Here is a 22027-nt window from a genome sequence, read left to right as displayed (position 1 = left end):
TCAGTGAGAATCTGGTGCATTTTAGTGAACTGGGATGTGATGTGGGTTTGCAGACTGCTCGACTGTTCCTACAGAATGGAAGTTTGATGCATGAATGAGGGGAGATAGATAAACCAGCACAGAATCTACGCATATTAAACAGAGGTAACTGAAGAGCACAGCTGTCGATACTTTAATCTCCGATTCCTGCTGTCTTCACTGTCCAGAGTGTCTGTGGCCACGGCGTGCGGTAAGTCCATTGAGGAGAAGAAGGAGCAGCGGGACTCTCGGGAAGCCTTAAGAAAAGGTGCTCCGAACACCCAAAAAATCCACGAACGGCCCCCCGGCCGCAACTTCAAAGCGCCTGCGGGAGATGGCTCGGAGAGCATCTGCAGCGCACTGTCGGCAATGCTGCATACCTTTATTTAAACCACATCAAAAAACCCTTAGCAAATGTAATCACCTCTGTAAGTCTGCCCAAAGATGCTTCACCTCCCGAAGGACGTGGATGAGCTTTACGGACGTCGATGGTGGGAACTGAGGAAATGGCTTATTACCTGCACCCCCCTTTCCCCACACCCCCTTTCCTCTCCCCTTTCCCCCCCTTCCCCTCCCCTTTCCCCCCTTCCACCCCCCCGTCCCCTTCCCTGCTCCACCCTCTCAGCTCACCCCCTCACAACCCTGTCCCAGGCCCCCCCTCACACCATCTTACCCCCGTACCCCCTTCCCCTGCACCCCCCCACCCCCTTACAGCCCCCTTCCCAGCTCCCCCTCGCACCCCCCTCCGTCCACCCCCTTCCCCTGCACCTCCCCACCTCCTTACAGCCCCCTTCCGAGCTCCCCCTCGCACCCCCTTCCCTCCACTCCTCCCCCTTGCACCCCCTCCTCCCACCGGCATCATCCTACATGTAGGGGCCCTAACAACCCCACTGCCTTGTGGGCGTCTCGGGAGAGACCAAGGCTAAGGGAGTAAACCCCAACAGAAAATCCGGAGCGGAACCCCGTAGGTGGTCATGTGTCACCTTTGGCATGTTTCCGGCAGTTCCTGCAGCCATACAGGTGCCAAACGTCGTGTCCTGCACTCCTTTGGACCCCACCAGAAAGGCCGAGAGGGGGGTTTTCACGACTGGGCAACTCTCAACCTCCATAAACTTGCCCAGGCATGCGCCATGGAGAGGTCACTCCATAGTTGCCTCACAGCGACTGAAACAACACGGAAGGCAGCAGTTACGGGTTATAAGTCCAGATAAATTGGCGTAGAAACTGGGCGCCACGGGTTGCCTTTGTCGGTGGGAGAGGTCATCGCATCTCACTGGACAGCTACCGCCCGCCTCAAACCGGGCAGCCCCCGGTCAATAAGGTTCTGTCCCGCCACAGTCTGCCTGCTTCAATGGGTGCTCAGAGCTCAGGGTCATTGCCCGAAAGGTGGACTGAAACACCGCACCAAACAACACGAAAAAAGGAAAGAAGGTACCAGCCCTTCGCTTTGCAAGCTGGAACGTCAGAACTATATGTCCTGGCCTGTCGGAAGACCTTACACAAATCAACGATTCTCGGAAGACCGCCATCATTAACAACGAGCTTAGTAGATTCAATGTGGACATTGCAGCACTTCAGGAGACTCGCCTCTCCGCGAGTGGCTCTCTAGCAGAGCAAGACTACACCTTCTTCTGGCAGGGCAGGGATCCTGAAGAACCAAGACAGCATGGAGTGGGCTTCGCCATCAGAAACTCCTTGCTCAGCATGATAGAGCCTCCCTCAAATGGCTCGGAACGCATACTGTCCATCCGACTGCTCACCACCTCTGGTCCAGTACACCTACTCAGCATCTATGCTCCAACACTCTGTTCCTCACCTGAAGCTAAAGACCAGTTCTACGAGGAACTCCATAACATCATTAGCAGCATCCCCAACACCGAACACCTGTTCCTGCTGGGGGACTTTAATGCCAGGGTTGGGGCTGACCATGACTCATGGTCCTCCTGCCTTGGGCGCTATGGCGTTGGAAGGATGAATGGGAACGGGCAGAGACTGCTTGAGTTGTGTACCTATCATAACCTCTGCATCACCAACTCGTTCTTTCACACTAAACCCTGTCACCAGGTTTCATGGAGGCACCCAAGATCACGTCGTTGGCACCAGCTAGACCTCATTGTCACAAGGCGAGCCGCCTTAAACAGTGTTCAAATCACACGCAGCTTCCACAGTGCGGACTGCGACACCGACCACTCCCTGGTGTGCAGCAAGGTTAGACTCAGACCAAAGAAGTTGCATCATTCCAAGCAGAAGGGCCACCCGCGCATCAACACGAGCAGAATTTCTCACCCACAGCTGTTACAAAAATTTCTAAATTCACTTGTAACAGCCCTTCAAAACACTCCCACAGGGGATGCTGAGACCAAGTGGGCCCACATCAGAGACGCCATCTATGAGTCAGCTTTGACCACCTACGGCAAACGTGTGAAGAGAAATGCAGACTGGTTTCAATCTCATAATGAAGAGCTGGAACCTGTCATAGCCGCTAAGCGCATTGCACTGTTGAACTACAAGAAAGCCCCCAGCGATTTAACATCCGCGGCACTGAAAGCAGCCAGAAGCACTGCACAAAGAACATCCAGGCGCTACACAAGCAACTACTGGCAACACCTATGTAGTCATATTCAGCTGGCCTCAGACACCGGAAACATCAGAGGAATGTATGATGGCATTAAGAGAGCTTTTGGGCCAACCATCAAGAAGATCGCCCCCCTCAAATCTAAATCAGGGGACAAAATCACTGACCAACGCAAACAAATGGACCGCTGGGTTGAGCACTACCCAGAACTGTACTCCAGGGAGAATGTTGTCACTGAGACCGCCCTCAATGCAGCCCAGCCTCTACCAGTCATGGATGAGCTGGACATACAGCCAACCAAATCGGAACTCAGTGATGCCATTGATTCTCTAGCCAGCGGAAAAGCCCCTGGGAAGGACAGCATTACCCCTGAAATAATCAAGAGTGCCAAGCCTGCTGTACTCTCAGCACTACATGAACTGCTATGCCTGTGCTGGGACGAGGGAGCAGTACCACAGGACATGCGCGATGCCAATATCATCACCCTCTATAAAAACAAAGGTGACCGCGGTGACTGCAACAACTACTGTGGAATCTCCCTGCTCAGCATAGTGGGGAAAGTCTTTGCTCGAGTCGCTCTGAACAGGCTCCAGAAGCTGGCCGAGCGTGTCTACCCTGAGGCACAGTGTGGCTTTCGTGCAAAGAGATCGACCTTTGACATGCTGTTCTCCCTTCGTCAGATACAGGAGAAATGCTGTGAACAACAAATGCCCCTCTACATTGCTTTCATTGATCTCACCAAAGCCTTTGACCTCGTCAGCAGACGTGGTCTCTTCAGACTACTAGCAAAGATCGGATGCCCACCAAAGCTACTAAGTATCATCACCTCATTCCATGATAATATGAAAGGCACGACTCAACATGGTGGCTCCTCATCAGAGCCCTTTCCTATCCTGAGTGGTGTGAAACAGGGCTGTGTTCTCGCACCCACACTTTTTGGGATTTTCTTCTCCCTGCTGCTTTCACATGCGTTCAGGTCTTCTGAAGAAGGAATTTTCCTCCACACAAGATCAGGGGGCAGGTTGTTCAACCTTGCCCGTCTAAGAGCGAAGTCCAAAGTACGGAAAGTCCTCATCAGGGAACTCCTCTTTGCTGACGATGCTGCTTTAACATCTCACACTGAAGAATGCCTGCAGAGTCTCATCGACAGGTTTGCGTCTGCCTGCAATGAATTTGGCCTAACCATCAGCCTCAAGAAAACGAACATCATGGGGCAGGACGTCAGAAATGCTCCATCCATCAATATTGGCGACCACGCTCTGGAAGTGGTTCAAATGTTCACCTACCTAGGCTCAACTATCACCAGTAACCTGTCTCTAGATGCAGAAATCAACAAGCGCATGGGAAAGGCTTCCACTGCTATGTTCAGACTGGCTAAGAGAGTGTGGGAAAATGGCACACTGACACGGAACACAAAAGTCCGAGTGTATCAGGCCTGTGTCCTCAGTACCTTGCTCTATGGCAGCGAGGCCTGGACAACGTATGTCAGCCAAGAGCGACGTCTCAATTCATTCCATCTTCGCTGCCTCCGGAGAATACTTGGCATCAGGTGGCAGGACCGTATCTCCAACACAGAAGTCCTCGAGGCGGCCAACATCCCCAGATTGTACACACTACTGAGTCAGCGGCGCTTGAGATGGCTTGGCCATGTGAGCTGCATGGAAGATGGCAGGATCCCCAAAGACACATTGTACAGCGAGCTCGCCACTGGTATCAGACCCACCAGCCGTCCATGTCTCCGCTTTAAAGAAGTCTGCAAACGCGACATGAAATCCTGTGACATTGATCACAAGTCGTGGGAGTCAGTTGCCAGCGTTCGCTAGAGCTGGCGGACAGCCATAAAGACAGGGCTAAAATGTGGCGAGTCGAAGAGACTTAGTAGTTGGCAGGAAAAAAGACAGAGGCGCAAGGGGAGAGCCAACTGTGCAACAGCCCCAACAAACAAATTTCCCTGCAGCACCTGTGGAAGAGCCTGTCACTCCAGAATTGGCCTTTATAGCCACTCCAGGCGCTGCTTCACAAACCACTGACCACCTCCAGGTGCTTACACATTGTCTCTCGAGACAAGGAGGCCCAAAAGAAGAAGAACTTACTTTTATCTTCGAAATGCTGTGTTTTTGCTGAAACTTAGTCTCTCGGCTGGCATCTCTCTTTTTCTTGAGGGAATCCATGGCTGCCAGGAGATTAACCTGAAAACAAAGTAGATATTTAGAACATGTGGGTGGAGCAGAATAGGAGAATGCCGCAAATGTAGGAGCTGGGTCCGGACCTGGGTCGGTTCACTTGCCGGAGCGAAGCTGTGATTTCTGTGCTCCGGTTCCTCTCTACAGGCATCACAAATCAGCCTCCTGTCAGTCCTGCAGAAGAGTTTCATCTCCTCCTGGTGTTCCTCGCAGTAACGTGGACTTTCCGTTTCTTTCCTCAGACTTAATCGGCGAGCTTTCTCGGCCAGGTTCCTCAACACTCGGCTACTCCGCAAGTCTCTCTGAGCAAAGACTCGCCGACACGCTGGACATGACTCTTTGCTCTGTTCTCCCCAGCATTGCGAGATACAGGATCTGCAGAAAGTGTGACTGCACTGCAGTGTTACTGGGTCATTGAAGAACTCAAGGCAAATGGGGCAAATTAACTCCTCGGTGAAGAGATCAGCCTGGGTTTTCAAAGCCATGCCTATCTGTCTCTCTCTCTCTCTCTCTGTCTCTCTCTGTCTGTCTGTCTCTGTCTCTCTCTCCGTTTGTCTCTGTCTCTCTCTGTCTGTCTCTGTCTGTCTGTCTGTCTGTCTCTCTCTCCGTTTGTCCCTGTCTCTCTCTCTCTCTCTCTCTGTCTCTCTCACACACACGCAGATGAAAATGATGTTTTCGTTCTCAGTTTCAGTACTGGGTGTTTCCAAGTTGGTAACCAGTCAGACCTGTAGTGTTCCCGTGACAAAAAAATAAGAACACTTGACAGATTGAATGCAAGGAAACATCACACCTGGTGTCACAAGTAAATCCTGACCCTATTCATTGCGACTGCAATGTCTAGCAACACAAGCACAGGTTTACCAGGAGTATTCAGCAGAGGTATACTGGGACTAGAAGTATTCAGCAGAGGTACACTGGGACCAGAAGTATTCAGCAGAGGTATACTGGGACCAGGAGTATTCAGCAGAGGTATACTGGGACTAGAAGAATTCAGCAGAGGTATACTGGGACTAGAAGTATTCAGCAGAGGTATACTGGGACCAGAAGTATTCAGCAGAGGTATACTGGGACCAGGAGTATTCAGCAGAGGTATACTGGGACTAGAAGAATTCAGCAGAGGTATACTGGGACTAGAAGTATTCAGCAGAGGTATACTGGGACCAGGAGTATTCAGCAGAGGTATACTGGGACCAGGAGTATTCAGCAGAGGTATACTGGGACTAGAAGTATTCAGCAGAGGTATACTGGGACCAGGAGTATTCAGCAGAGGTATACTGGGACCAGAAGTATTCAGCAGAGGTATACTGGGACTAGAAGAATTCAGCAGAGGTATACTGGGACCAGAAGTATTCAGCAGAGGTACACTGGGACCAGAAGTATTCAGCAGAGGTATACTGGGACTAGAAGTATTCAGCAGAGGTATACTGGGACCAGAGGTATTCAGCAGAGGTATACTGGGACCAGGAGTATTCAGCAGAGGTATACTGGGACCAGAAGTATTCAGCAGAGGTATACTGGGACCAGGAGTATTCAGCAGAGGTATACTGGGACCAGAAGTATTCAGCAGAGGTATACTGGGACCAGGAGTATTCAGCAGAGGTATGCTGGGACCAGGAGTATTCAGCAGAGGTAGACTGGGACCAGGAGTATTCAGCAGAGGTATACTGGGACCAGGAGTATTCAGCAGAGGTATACTGGGACCAGAAGTATTCAGCAGAGGTATACTGGGACCAGGAGTATTCAGCAGAGGTATACTGGGACCAGGAGTATTCAGCAGAGGTATACTGGGACCAGGAGTATTCAGCAGAGGTATACTGGGACCAGAAGTATTCAGCAGAGGTATACTGGGACTAGAAGAATTCAGCAGAGGTATACTGGGACCAGAAGTATTCAGCAGAGGTACACTGGGACCAGAAGTATTCAGCAGAGGTATACTGGGACTAGAAGTATTCAGCAGAGGTATACTGGGACCAGAGGTATTCAGCAGAGGTATACTGGGACCAGGAGTATTCAGCAGAGGTATACTGGGACCAGAAGTATTCAGCAGAGGTATACTGGGACCAGGAGTATTCAGCAGAGGTATACTGGGACCAGAAGTATTCAGCAGAGGTATACTGGGACCAGGAGTATTCAGCAGAGGTAGACTGGGACCAGGAGTATTCAGCAGAGGTATACTGGGACCAGGAGTATTCAGCAGAGGTATACTGGGACCAGAAGTATTCAGCAGAGGTATACTGGGACCAGGAGTATTCAGCAGAGGTATACTGGGACCAGGAGTATTCAGCAGAGGTATACTGGGACCAGGAGTATTCAGCAGAGGTATACTGGGACCAGAAGTATTCAGCAGAGGTATACTGGGACCAGAGGTATTCAGCAGAGGTATACTGGGACCAGAAGTATTCAGCAGAGGTATGCTGGGACCAGAGGTATTCAGCAGAGGTATACTGGGACCAGAAGTATTCAGCAGAGGTATACTGGGACCAGAGGTATTCAGCAGAGGTATACTGGGACTAGAAGTATTCAGCAGAGGTATACTGGGACCAGGAGTATTCAGCAGAGGTATACTGGGACCAGAGGTATTCAGCAGAGCTATACTGGGACTAGAAGTATTCAGCAGAGGTATACTGGGACCAGGAGTATTCAGCAGATGTATACTGGGACCAGGAGTATTCAGCAGAGGTATACTGGGACTAGAAGTATTCAGCAGAGGTATACTGGGACTAGAAGTATTCAGCAGAGGTATACTGGGACTAGAAGTATTCAGCAGAGGTATACTGGGACCAGAGGTATTCAGCAGAGGTATACTGGGACCAGAAGTATTCAGCAGAGGTATACTGGGACCAGAAGTATTCAGCAGAGGTATACTGGGACCAGAGGTATTCAGCAGAGGTATACTGGGACCAGAGGTATTCAGCAGAGGTATACTGGGACCAGAAGTATTCAGCAGAGGTATACTGGGACCAGGAGTATTCAGCAGATGTATACTGGGACCAGAAGTATTCAGCAGAGGTATACTGGGACTAGAAGTATTCAGCAGAGATATACTGGGACCAGGAGTATTCAGCAGAGGTATACTGGGACTAGAAGTATTCAGCAGAGGTATACTGGGACCAGAGGTATTCAGCAGAGGTATACTGGGACCAGAAGTATTCAGCAGAGGTATACTGGGACCAGGAGTATTCAGCAGAGGTATACTGGGACCAGGAGTATTCAGCAGAGGTATACTGGGACCAGGAGTATTCAGCAGAGGTATACTGGGACCAGGAGTATTCAGCAGAGGTATACTGGGACCAGGAGTATTCAGCAGAGGTATACTGGGACCAGAAGTATTCAGCAGAGGTATACTGGGACCAGGAGTATTCAGCAGAGGTATACTGGGACCAGGAGTATTCAGCAGAGGTATACTGGGACCAGGAGTATTCAGCAGAGGTATACTGGGACTAGAAGTATTCAGCAGAGGTATACTGGGACCAGGAGTATTCAGCAGAGGTATACTGGGACCAGAGGTATTCAGCAGAGGTATACTGGGACCAGAAGTATTCAGCAGAGGTATACTGGGACCAGGAGTATTCAGCAGAGGTATACTGGGACCAGAGGTATTCAGCAGAGGTATACTGGGACCAGAAGTATTCAGCAGAGGTATACTGGGACCAGGAGTATTCAGCAGAGGTATACTGGGACCAGAGGTATTCAGCAGAGGTATACTGGGACCAGGAGTATTCAGCAGAGGTATACTGGGACCAGGAGTATTCAGCAGAGGTATACTGGGACCAGGAGTATTCAGCAGAGGTATACTGGGACCAGAAGTATTCAGCAGAGGTATACTGGGACCAGAAGTATTCAGCAGAGGTATACTGGGACCAGGAGTATTCAGCAGAGGTATACTGGGACTAGAAGTATTCAGCAGAGGTATACTGGGACCAGAGGTATTCAGCAGAGGTATACTGGGACCAGAAGTATTCAGCAGAGGTATACTGGGACCAGAAGTATTCAGCAGAGGTATACTGGGACCAGAGGTATTCAGCAGAGGTATACTGGGACCAGAGGTATTCAGCAAAGGTATACTGGGACCAGAGGTATTCAGCAGAGGTATACTGGGACCAGAAGTATTCAGCAGAGGTACACTGGGACCAGGAGTATTCAGCAGAGGTATACTGGGACCAGAAGTATTCAGCAGAGGTATACTGGGACCAGGAGTATTCAGCAGAGGTATACTGGGACCAGGAGTATTCAGCAGAGGTATACTGGGACCAGGTGGATGGACTATGTGGTCAGGCTTCTATTCTTCTGAGTTTTGAAGTATGACAGGTGATCTGATCGAGGTTTTTGAAATCATAGAATCATAGAATGGGTACAGTACAGATGGAGGCCTTTCAGCCCATTGTGACCGTGCTGGCTCTCTACAAGATCAACTCACCTAGTCCCACTCTCCTGTCTTTTCCCCACAGCCCTGCACATACCCTCCAGATCATTACCCAATTCCCTGCTGAAGACCTCAATTGAACCTGTCTCCATCACAGTCTCAGACAGTGCAATCCACATCCTAACCACTCGCTGCGTGAAATCATTTTTTTCTTTTCTCACTTTTGCCTTTTTTACCAATCGCCCTAAATCAGTGTCCTCTGTTTCTCAATTCTTGCCCCAATGGGAACAGTTTCTCCCCATCTACCCCGTCCGGACCCCTCATGATTTTGAACACCTCGATCAAATCTCCTCTCAGCCCTCTCTCCTCCAAGGAAAACAACCCCAGCTTCTCCAATCTATCCACGTCACTGAAGTTCCTCATCCCTGGAACCATTCTCGTAGAAACATAGAAACATAAAAAAATAGGAGCAGGAGTAGGCCATTCGGCCCACCGGGCCTGCTCCGCCATTCAAAAAAGATCATGGCTGATCTTCTAATTCAGTACCCTGTTCCCACTTTCTCCCCATAACCCTTGATCCCTTTGACATTAAGAAATATATCTATCTCCGTCTTGAATATATTTAATGACTTGGCCTCCACTGCCTTCGGGGGTCGAGAATTCCACAGGTTCACCACCCTCTGAGTGAAGAAATTTCTCCTCATCTCGGTCCTGAGACTGTGAATCTTCCCTGTATCCTCTCACATCCTTCCTAAAGTGTGGTTTCCAGAACTGGACACAATACTCCAGTTGAGGCCAAACCAGTACTTTATACAGGTTTATCATAACTTTCTTGCCTTTGTACTCTATGTCCCTATTTATAAAGCTCGGGATCCCATATACTTTATTAACCACTTTCTCAACCTACCCTGCCAGCTTCAATCTGATGCACATACACCAACAAGTCCCTCTACTCCTGCACCCCCTTTCGAATTGTATCCTTTAATTTATATTTATAGTTAATTTATATTTTATATTGCCTCTCCTCATTCTTCCCACCAAAAGGTATCACCTCACACTTCTCTGCATTGCATTCCATCTGGTCTCGTCACCACCTCTCCCTCCCAGTCTTGTCTTCCCGGTGTCAATCCCTGCAATCCCAGGACACTGACACCCCCCAGTGCTGATCCTTTCCGGATTGTCGGGGAGATCCCACCACTGACCATCGTGACTCACATTGATCACATCTTGGGACGGGATGAGCTTGGAGTGCGCAGTGTTCGGATCCAGAGTCCCTGCTGCTGGGCTTTTAGGGAGAGGAATTGAGAACTAGTTATACTTGGATATCATTAGCTCACATTAAATTAAATAGGGAAGCGTGCCTAAGTGTGCTTATCTTGGCAGGAGTGAAGGGAGGGAGATTTAAATTTGGACCAGACTCATCAGTTTTGTATCAGGGAAGTTAAACACAGTGTTTTCTGTTGTTCTGTCCGGGTTAACGCTTATATATCCAGATAGATAGACTATTGAACTGTCACAAACCGAAGACTTACAGTGTTTTATTATTGCATATCTACATTCTGTGTTACTTACAATATTCCCTGTGGGTATTCAGGGATGACCAGGATTGTTCATTTTTACCTGTTTATTAAATATGAAAACACACATTGTGTTCTTATCAGTTCCTGAAACAACTCAAGGATATTTATTAGGATTCTGAAACAGGACAGGCGATAGTAAAAGGAAGTTCCAACTTGTAATAAACAGGACGATGACAGATGCTAAATCACAGACGAGTGAATTTGAACTGACTAAGGAAGGAGATATTGGCATCAAACAAGTGAGGAAGTAAAGAAGGACACCGGGAATGTGGTAAAATTCCTCTGGTCACCATGTGTAGAGGCATTCATCAGGAATTACACTGCCTGATTGGAAACCCTTTCAGAATTCCTTGTTTTCCCTTTCGGAAATCTTCAGAAAGTCATTTTCCCATACTGTATATAGCGATGGAAGATATTCCACTCACCACTGGATAAAGAAAGACTTGCATTTTGATAGCACCTTTCCCAACCTCAGGATGTGCCAGAATGCGTTACAGCCAATGAAGTACTTTTATAGTGTATTCACTGTTGTAATGTAGGGAATGCAGCAGCCAATTTGTGCACAGCAAGATCCCACAAACAGCAGTGAGGTAACAACCAGATAATCTGTTTTCTGTGATGGTGATTGGGAATGAATACTGGCCCCAGGACACTGGGGAGAATTCCCCTGCTTTTATTTCATTCATTCATGGGATATGGGCGTCACTGGCTAGGCCAGCATGTTTTAGCCCATCCCTAATTGCCCTTGAGAAGGTGGTGGTGAGCTGCCTTCTTGAACCACTGCAGTCCATGTGGGGTAGGTATACCCACAGTTAGCTGTTAGGAAGGGAGTTCCAGGATTTTGACCCAGTGACAGTGAAGGAACAGCGATATAGTTCCAAGTCAGGATGGTGTGTGGCTTGGAGGGGAACTTGCAGGTGGTGGTGTTCCCATGTATTTGCTGCCCTTGTCCTTCTAGTTGGTAGAGGTCGCGGGTTTGGAAGGTGCTGTCTAAGGAGCCTTGGTGCATTGCTGCAGTGCATCTTGTAGATGGTACACACTGCTGCTACTGTGCGTCAGTGGTGGAGGGAGTGAATGTTTGTAGATGGGGTGCCAATCAAGCGGGCTGCTTTGTCCTGGATGGTGTCGAGCTTCCTGAGTGTTGATGAAGCTGCACCCATCCAGAATGTTGTGTTTTGGTTCTCATTAACTAGTTGCGATGCAGGACTGGGATAGGTTATGGCTGCAGTCCGCCAGGCACAGATCACTCAAAGACTTCAGTCTGATGGAACATGCAAACCTCTCAGTAATGCCAGTCGTTGCCATTATTGATGCTGGGAGCTGCAAAGCTTTCCCCCTAACCTTATACCTGGTAACACCTGGTGTCTGTTTGCAGAGCGAATTCAGACAGTTCCAGCAGCTTCCGGGCAAATAAAAAAACTGCAGAAGTAACACAATTGAAGCCTTGTGATGTGCCAGGTTCATAATTATTACTGCATCGAAAGACAAATATTAAAATAGATTGAAAAGACATAGTTGGGGATCCACATTTTTAGTGTGTTGTCCGATGGGAACTGTTATACCTGAGGCAGGAGCAGTGCACTGTTAATTCAGTCCCACTTCTCCACAGGTCACAGCACATCAATACATTTTCCCACCTACTGAAAAATAGCCAATTCCATACTCGATTTGTCCTCCAGAATACAGTGATCCAACCAGGTTTCTTTAATCAACAACAAAATTAACTGTTCATTATCAAAACAATTCTTAACCAATTATGAGATAAATCTATATATGCAAAGTTACCTATTTCCCTCTTGCACATACAGATACATTAAAAAAATAACAGTTAACCAGGGAAAAAGGATTTTGGTTTACAGCTGTTTCATAGGAATAAAAGGAATAATAAAATAACTTAGTATGTCACGTTCTGGTAGGAAGCTCTTCAGTTTGGTGAGGTGTCCTAAAGTCAAATAGTGACATGCCACTCAAAGTATTTCCAGGTGAGGTTGATGAGCAATCTGTGATGGGTAGGGGTTCAAGATAATTCAACTGCAGAAGTCTTCACATAAGCTCTTCCATCGGGGGTGTAGTAACAGGTCTGTTTAGGTTTAACAGCAGCAGTGTAGCATTAGAAGCTTTCTTCAAATTTCAGGATTTCTTAACACACAGGAAGCAACAGGAACCACACATAATGCAGGGATTTTTCAGAGACAGGAGGCAAAAGGAATCTGCCACTTTTCAAATACAGGCTTTCTTATCAAAGGTGCAGGATTCCTTTTCAGAAAGAAGTAACATTATTTCTGGGTTTTCCTTTCTGATCTCCAGGCAGGTCAAAAACCAAATTTCAAATGCCTGCTCTTTGTCCAACTCACTGTGTTTTTTCCTGAAATATGCACAATCTATAGCGATAAGGCTGTAACAGTAAACTCCCATCAGAATATTCTGGTATTTTAGTTTTAAATTTTTCCACAATGGTTAATGGATTCTTCTTCTTCTCCTCTTCTTCTTTTGCCTCCTTGTCTCGAGAGACAATGGGTAAGCGCCTGGAGGTGATCAGTGGTTTGTGAAGCAGCGCCTGGAGTGGCTATAAAGGCCAATTCTAGAGTGACAGACTCTCCCACAGGTGCTGCAGGTAAAGTTGGTTGTCGGGGCTGTTACACAGTTGGCTCTCGCCTTGCGCTTCTGCCTTTTTTCCTGCCAACTACTAAGTCTCTTCGACTCGCCACACTTTAGCCCCACCTTTATGGCTGCTCACCAGCTCTAGCGATCACTGGCAACTGACTCCCACGACTTGTGATCAATGTCACAGGATTTCATATCACGTTTGCAGACGTCTTTAAAGCGGAGACATGGACGGCCGGTGGGTCTGATACCAGTGACGAGCTCACTGTACAATGTGTCCTTGGGGATCCTGCCATCTTCCATGCAGCTCACATGGCCAAGCCATCTCAAGCGCCGCTGACTCAGTAGGGTGTATATGCTGGGGATGTTGGCCGCCTCGAGGACTTCTGTGTTGGAGATACGGTCCTGCCACCTGATGCCAAGGATTCTCCGGAGGCAGCTAAGATGGAATGAATTGAGACATCATTCTTGGCTGACATACGTCGTCCTGGCCTTGCTGCCGTAGAGCAAGGTAGACACAGGCTTGATACACTCGGACTTTTGTGTTCCGTGTCAGTGCACCATTTTCCCACACTCTCTTAATGCATTATGGTCAGTGTATATCAGTGTTTCTTTGTAGTCATGGCGGACATATCACTCAACATGTTTAAGAGACAACACCAGGCATAATGTTTTTGTTTCCACAGTGGAACACATTTTTTGGTGGCGATTCTTTTTTTTTTGAAAAGTATCCTACTGTTTTTCCTAAGCCCACTTCATTATCTTGTAACAGGACTGCACCGACACCCAGCTCACTCACATCAATTGCTACCTTGAAGGGTTTCATAAAATTTTGAGCAGCCAACAGTGGTCCATGAGTCAAAATTGCCTTTAGCTTTTCCAAAGATGCCTAGCACTCTCCTGACCACACTACCGTCATTATCTTTTTCTGTAGCAAATCTATCAGTGGAGCAGCTACAATACTGAAATTTGGTACAAACTTTCTGTAGAAACCACACATTCCCAAAAACCTCATAATTTCACACAGTCTTAGGGATAGGGAAATAAACCAAGGCTTGTACTTTTGCTATTCTGGCAATACTTGTACTTGCCCCACTCTATGCCAGGGCTTGGTCACTCTTGCTTTTGCAAATTTGCTTTTTGCCATATTTACCACTAAATCAGCTGCTTGTAATTTTTTTTGAAGTTTCTAGCTGTTTAAAGTGCTCCTTCCAAGTGTTACTGTATATCAGCACATCATCAAGATACACTACCAGGTGAAAACACTGGCTCCCACTTGATTCATTAGTGTCTGAAAGGTTGCTGGGGCATTTTTTAGCCCAAATGGCATTACTCGGTCCCAGGTAAAGACCATCTGATGTGACAAAAGCTGTTATTTCTTTAGTTCGGGGTGTTAAAGGAATTTGTCAGTATTCCTTTAACAAATATGTCTCTGTAAGACACACGGCAGTGCCCACTCTGTCAATACAGTCTCCCAAATGAAGAATTGGGTAGGAGTCTGCCTTTGTTACTGCATTGACTTTTCTGTAGTCTATGTAATGGACTAGGTTCAATTAAGTTGTTTTCCAGCATGTATTGGATTTCTGCTTTAACTTGGGCCTGTTTGTCTGGACTTAAGCAATAAGGATTCCCTTACATCCACATCTTGTGTGACGAAGGTTGTACATCCTGGTTTATCCCTACAGACTCTTTTAAACACTGTGAGTAACCTTGTTAGGTCTTCTCGTTGTTCTGCATCTAAGTACGAAAGCATGTTGCCCAATTTTCCCAGCCATTCTGTATTCGTTAACCGGATAGTAGGAGGTTCAATTTGAGAATTGTCTAGGCCTCTTTCTGCCTCATCCTCACTATCCCTTTCATTCTTAACTGTCCCCATTACCTGACATATCTGTACCGGCTTATCCTCCTCCCTGTGATAATATTGCTTTAACATATTGATATGACACAGTTGACTCGTTTTCTGGTGGTCTGGGGTGTCAATCAGATAATTTACCTGGCCAATTCTTTTGATCACTTTATACAGACCACTGAACCGTGTTTTACTCTGTAAAGGTAATAACACTAATACTTCATCGGATCTTTGTGTTTTTGAACGCCCATTTTTTCACAGTGGTTAGGGATGTTTTAAGGTGCTCCTGAGTCACTTTGCAAGCTTTCGTGAGCCTTTCCCAGATCATGAATACATCATCTAGCACCAAAGATTCATCCCTTTGTTCAAAGAACCTGTCTTTGATTAGTTTTAGAGGACCTCTTATCTCATGTCCGGAAACCAATCCAAATGGACTAAATCATTAGGGGAATCTCTAGTGGTAAATAAAAGGAAGTCTCGTCCTTTATCCCAATCATGGGGATATTCATGACAGTATGACCTAATCATTGTTTTGAGAGTTTGATGGTACCTTTCTAAAGCTCCCTGTGTCTGTGAGTGATAGGCTGAAGATTTTAACTGTTTGATACCCAAATTACCTATGGCTTCTTGAAATATCTTAGACAGAAAATTGGAACCTTGATCCGACTGAATTTCAATCAGTAATCCATATCTCGTAATGAATTGGGTTAACTTCTCTACCACTACCTTAGCAGAAATTGTTCTCAGGGTAATGGCCTCTGGAAAACGAGTAGCCATATCCATGATAACGTATTGGTGTCCTGCTTTTGTTTTTGGCAAAGGTCCTACACAGTCTACCAATACCCTGCTAAATGGTTCCTTAACCACTGGTATAGGAATTAGAGGTGCCAGTTTCATAGCAGGTTGCGGTTTTCCCACCATTTGGCATGTATGCATATCCTACAAAACTGCACCATGTCCTTTGTAAACCTGGCCAGTAATAATGTTGACTTATGAGTGATTTGGTCTTCCAGATCCCCATATGTCCTGCTATAGGAATGTCAAGTGCTAACCTTAATAATTCCCAGCAATATTTAGGTGGGGGTAGCACTACCTGTTGAACAACCATCCAGTCTTCATCTGCAGGTCTATAAGGTAGTCTCCATTTCCTTATCAGAACAAACATGGACAAGGAAACCTCCTGCTGATTACCACCTACCGCCCTCCCTCAGCTGATGACTCAGTACTCCTCCATGTTGAACACCACTTGGAGGAAGCACTGAGGGTGGCGAGGGCACAGAATGTACTCTGGGTGGGGGACTTCAATGTCCATCACCAAGAGTGGCTCGGTAGCACCACTACTGACCCAGCTAGCCGTGTCCTAAAGGACATATCTGCTAGACTGGATATGCGGCAGGTGGTGAGGGAACCAACAAGAGGGGAAAACATAATTGACCTCGTCCTCACCAATCTGCCTGCCACAGATGCATCTGTCCATGACTGTATTGGTAGGAGTGACCACCGCACAGTCCTTATGGAGACGAAGTCCCGCCTTCACATTGAGGATACCATCCATCGTGTTGTGTGGCACTACCACCGTGCTAAATGGGATAGATTTCGAATGGATCTAGCAAGGCAAAACTGGGCATCCATGAGGCGCTGTGGGCCATCAGCAGCAGCAGAATTGTACTCCACCACAATCTGTAAACTCATGGCCTGGCATATCCCCCACTCTACCATTACCATCAAGCCAGGAGACCAACCCTGGTTCAATGAAGAGTGCAGGAAGGCATGCCAGGAGCAGCACCAGGCATACCTCAAAATGAGGTGTCAAACTGGTGAAGCTACAACACAGGACTATCTGCATGCCAAACTGCATAAGCAGCATGTGATAGTCAGAGCTAAGAGATTCCACAACCAACGGATCAGATCTAAGCTCTGCAGTCCTGCCACATCCAGCCGTGAATGGTGGTGGACAATTAAACAACTAACTGGAGGAGCTGGCTCCACAAATATCCCCATCCTCAATGATGGGAGAGCCCAGCACAGCAGTGCGAAAGATCAGGCTGAAGCATTTGCAACAAACTTCATCCAGAAGTGCCGAGTTGATGATCCATCTCAGCCCTCTCCTGAAGTCCCCAGCATCACAGATGCCAGACTTCAGCCAATTCGATTCACTTCGTGTGATATCAAGAAATGACTGAAGGCACTGGATACTGCAAAGGCTATGGGCCCTGACAATATTCCAGCAATAGTGCTGAAGACCTGTGCCCCAGAACTTGCTGCACCCCTAGCCATGCTGTTCCAGTACAGCTACAACACTGGCATCTATCCGGCAATGTGGAAAGTGCCCTGGTATGTCCTGTATACAAAAAGCAGGACAAGTCCAACCCGGCCAATTACCGCTCCATCAGTCTACTCTCAATCATCAGTCAAGTGATGGAAGGTGTCATCAACAGTGCCATCAATTGCTTAGCAATAACCTGCTCAGTGATGCTCAGTTTGGGTTCCACCAGGGCCACTCAGCTCCTGCCCTCATGACAGCCTTGTTTCAAACATGGACAAAAGAGCTGAACTCAAGAGGTGAGGTTAGAGTGACTGCCCTTGACATCAATGCAACATTTCACCGAGTATGCCATCAAGGAACCATTGCAAAACTGAGGTCAATGGGCATCAGGGGGAAAACCCTCTGCTGGCCGGAGTCATACCTAGCGCAAAGGAAGATGGTTGTGGTATTTGGAGGTCAATCATCTGAGCTCCAGGACATCACTGCAGGAGTTCCTCAGGGTAGTGTCCTAGGCCCAACCATCTTCAGCTGCTTCATCAATGACCTTCCTTCAATCATAAGGTCAGAAGTCGGGATATTTGCTGATGATTGCACAATGTACAGCACCATTCGTGACTCCTCAGATACTGAAGCAGTCCATGTAGAAATGCAGCAAGACGTGGACAATATTCAGGCTTGGGCTGATAAGTGGCAAGCAACATTCGCGCCACACAAGTGCCAGACAATGACCATCTCCAACAAGAGAGAATCTAACCATCTCCCCTTGACATTCAATGGCATTACCTTCCCTGAATCCCCCACTATCAACATCCTAGGGGCTACCATTGACCAGAAACTGAACTGGAGTAGCCATCTAAATACCGTGGCGACAAGAGCAGGTCAGAGGCGAGGAATTCTGAGGTGAGTAACTCACCTCCTGACTCCCCAAAGCCTGTCCACAATCTACAAGGCACAAGTCAGGAGTGTGATGGAATACTCTCCACTTGCCTGGATGGATGCAGCTCCAACAACACTCGAGAAGCTCAGCACCATCCAGGACAAAGCAGCCCGCTTGATTGGCACCCCATCTACAAACATTCACTCCCTCCACCACCAATGCACAGTGGCAGCAGTGTGTACCCTCTACAAGATGCACTGCAGCAATGCACCAAGGCTCCTTAGACAGCACCTTCCAAACCCGCAACCTCTACCAACTAGAAGGACAAGGGCAGCAAATACATGGGAACACCACCACCTGCAAGTTCCCTTCCAAGTCACACACCATCCTGACTTGGAACTATATCGCCATTCCTTCACTGTCACTGGGTTAAAATCCTGGAACTCCCTTCCTAACAGCACTGTGGGTGTACCTACCCCACATGGACTGCAGCGGTTCAAGAAGGCAGCTCACCACCACCTTCTCAAGGGCAATTAGGGATGGGCAATAAAAGCTGGCCTGGCCAGCGACGCCCACTTCCCATGAATGAATTTTAAAAATAGAACCCCATCATCAACATAATAGCCTTCTGGAATTCCATTTGCCTCAGCTTCTGTCAGAGCTGACTGGGCTATTTTATGTAACTCTCAATCAGCTTCTTGTTCTGCGATTAAAGAAGATTTATTAAACATCTCATTTGGATTATCTAAATCCCCAAGGAAAGTTTCAGATATTCGGCTATTTGTCTGTGGAGCCAATTTCACCTCCGGCAATGAAACTTGTTTTGCCATGGCTCGGGTTACTACACACGAAGGAAATATTCCTGGAACTTGTTCCTGTAATTGTTCTGTTTCTTCACCTTCATTTGGTTTCTCTGTGACTATGAGAAACTGATACCTTCGCTCTGGCCACATCACTCCTCCTGCAAACTATGGACAAATCCTGCAGTTGCCATTCCAGACACTAGGTCACACTGTAGTTGCACCCGATACGAAGGTACGAGTATACTCTCCGCCAATACCATTCACTAAAACGTTAGCATTCAGTGTGCTTTCTCGTGGAAATGTTATGTTTTTCCCTAGCAAAAGAGTTTGGGTTGCTCCTGCATCCCTAAGTATAACTATAGGTATGGCTGCCTCCCTTGAAAGATCAGGAGTTACTTTACCTTTCGACAAGAATTCCCTATAAATCTCAGGTATCTTATTCTTAACCCTTACACTCACTTTGGTTTTTGTATCTGGTTTTACAGCTGCTGTCAAAGCTACAGCCTGATCTGCTGTACTGTCAGTCAGAGCCCCTTTCGCTGCATTAGGTTTGTATACCCCAACAAGTCCCATGGGATTACATTGCAACTTCCATCACTCTGAACAAAGATGTCCCACCTTGTTGCAATGATAATGCTTCGGCTTGTGAACCTCACCTTCACCCTCAGCACCTTCCTTTCTGACCTGAGGAGGTGATCCTCGGGCATTCCCAGCTGTTCCATCTTGTCCCCGGCTACTTGCCTTCCTTTCACTCTTCCACTTTCTACCCTTCTCAGGTTTGTGTGTGTGGGGGAGGGGGTGGTATGATGGACAAAATAGGTTGGCTTATTCACAAGCTCAAAATCATCAGCAATTTCCACTGCTTGTCTGGCTTTCGAAACTTTCAGGTTATCTATATGAGTTCTCACTGCTCGAGGGTGTGAACGTTTAAACTCTTGCAAGAGAATCAGTTCTCTAAGGTCTTCATACATGGCTTCCATCTTTAATTCCCATTTCCAATGATCAAAATTAATTTGCTTTACCCTCTCAAATTCTATAAAAGTCTACCCAGTCAATCTCCGTAAGTTCTGAAGCTTCTGACAGTAAGCTTCAGGGATTAACTCATACACAGTGAGAATAACCTTTTTTGCCATCTCATAATCTGCAGAAGCCTCTTCAGGAAGCATGACATAAGCATCATGAGCTCTGCCTACCAACCTGCTTTGCATAAGCAGTGTCCAACTTTCCTTCAGCAATTTCATTTGTTTGGCTATATTTTTTTTAAGAAATGAAAATTGTCTCTATGTCCCTTTCCTCAAACATAGGGTGAGCATTTGTAAATTTATTCGGCTCTTTGCTCGGTCCTGGACTGGATTCAGATTCTTCCTGACCAGAGTTTTCCCTGGTGTATAGACTACCCCTTTTGTCTTAGTTCCATCTCTCTTAATTTGAAGTCCCTCTCCTCCCTTTCTCTCTGAAATGTGTTCTCTTTCTCCCTTTCCTCTTTTTCAAATTCAAGTTTTCTCATTTCTTGTTCCTGCTCAAGTTTTTTCTAGTTGTAACTGAATTTTAACGAGCTCAACTGCATCAGGACATGACATGAGGGAAAGCTTTAAGGTCTGGAATGATCTGTCTGTGAGTGTGGTGGAGGCAGGTTCAATTAAAGCATCAAAAAGGGAATTAGACAGTTATATGAAAAGGAAGAATGTGCAGGGTTACGGGGAGAAGGCAGGGGAATGGAACTGAGGGAATTGCTCTTTCGGTGAACGAGTGCAGACACGATGGGCTGAATGGCCTCCTTTGGCACTCTAACGATTCTGTGATTCTGTGATCACCCTCTGACTTACTAGCTTCTTCTTTCATTTCAAATGTTGGGCTATTATGTCAATTTTCTCTGCTTTTTTTCTTCAATTCTAACCCCAACTGTGCTGCCAAATCTTTTAGTTTAACCTTGGTTAAAGTTTCCAAGTCACTGAGGGACACATTCTCCTTTCCCAGAAGAACTGCAGCAACTGCTAATGCCATTCCTGTGGTGTAGACTTTACCCTATTACACAAGAAAACTGGTTATTTTATTTTCTTCTCTCAATTATTATTACTCCGCTTACAATTAATGTTAATTTAATCCCAACAAGAGCCCCAAATTAATATGTCACGACTGAGGCAGGAGGAATGCACTGTTAATTCAGTCCCACTTCTCCACAGGTCACAGCTTATCAGTACATTTTCCCACCTACCGAAAAACAGCCAATTACATAGTCGATTTGCTCCCCAGAATAAAGCACACTGACCTGGTTTCTTTAATCAAGAACAAAATTAACTATTTATTAATAAACTAAGTCTTAACCAATAATGAGATAAATCTATATACGAAAAGCTCCTTATTTCCTTAGCCCTCATGCACACACACATACAATCAAAAAAAACCTGGTTAACTGGGGTAAAAAGGATTTTGGTTTGTTCATGTTTAGATAGAGGATCTGGATCAGCGCAGGCTTGGAGGGCCGAAGGGCCTGTTCCTGTGCTGTAATTTCCTTTGTTCTTTGTTTGCAGCTGTTTCATTGGAATAAAAGGAATAATAAAATAACTTAATATGTCACACTCTGGTATGACTTTTTTGGTTTCGTGAGGGGTCCTAAAGTCGAATAGTCGGATCCCACTCAAAGTATTTCCAGGCGAGGTTGATGAACAATCTGTGATGGGTAGATGGTCAAGGCAATTCAACTGCAGAAGTCTTCATATAAGCTCTTCCATCATGGGTGTAGGAACAGGTCTGCTTAGGTCTAACAGCAGCAGTATGGTAGTAGAAGCTTTCTTCAAGTTTCAGGATTTCTTAACACACAGGAGGCAACAGGAGCCACACTGGATGCAGGGATTCTTCAGAGACAGGAGGCAATAGGAATCTGCTACCTTTCAAATACAGGCTTTCTT

The 22027-nt window shown here is 46.8% G+C and overlaps 1 protein-coding gene across 1 annotated transcript in view; it reads right to left on the bottom strand.

The window, feature by feature from the left end:
- LOC137345910 (zinc-binding protein A33-like) overlaps window positions 1-5261 on the bottom strand; it is a 30568-nt gene extending 25307 nt beyond the window's left edge. The window contains exons 1-3 of the mRNA XM_068009154.1: window positions 4863-5261; window positions 4687-4782; window positions 1-68 (exon numbers count right to left, since the gene is read on the bottom strand). The exon at window positions 1-68 is cut by the window's left edge and continues 178 nt beyond it. Of these exons, the coding sequence (XP_067865255.1) occupies window positions 1-68; window positions 4687-4782; window positions 4863-5261 (563 nt within the window). The remainder of the gene's footprint in view (window positions 69-4686; window positions 4783-4862) is intronic.
- Window positions 5262-22027: the final 16766 nt, after the last annotated feature.

This window comes from Heterodontus francisci, chromosome 29 (assembly GCF_036365525.1).
Source record: "Heterodontus francisci isolate sHetFra1 chromosome 29, sHetFra1.hap1, whole genome shotgun sequence".
Lineage (NCBI taxonomy): Eukaryota > Metazoa > Chordata > Chondrichthyes > Heterodontiformes > Heterodontidae > Heterodontus > Heterodontus francisci.
This window is presented reverse-complemented; position numbering and strand designations above follow the sequence as displayed.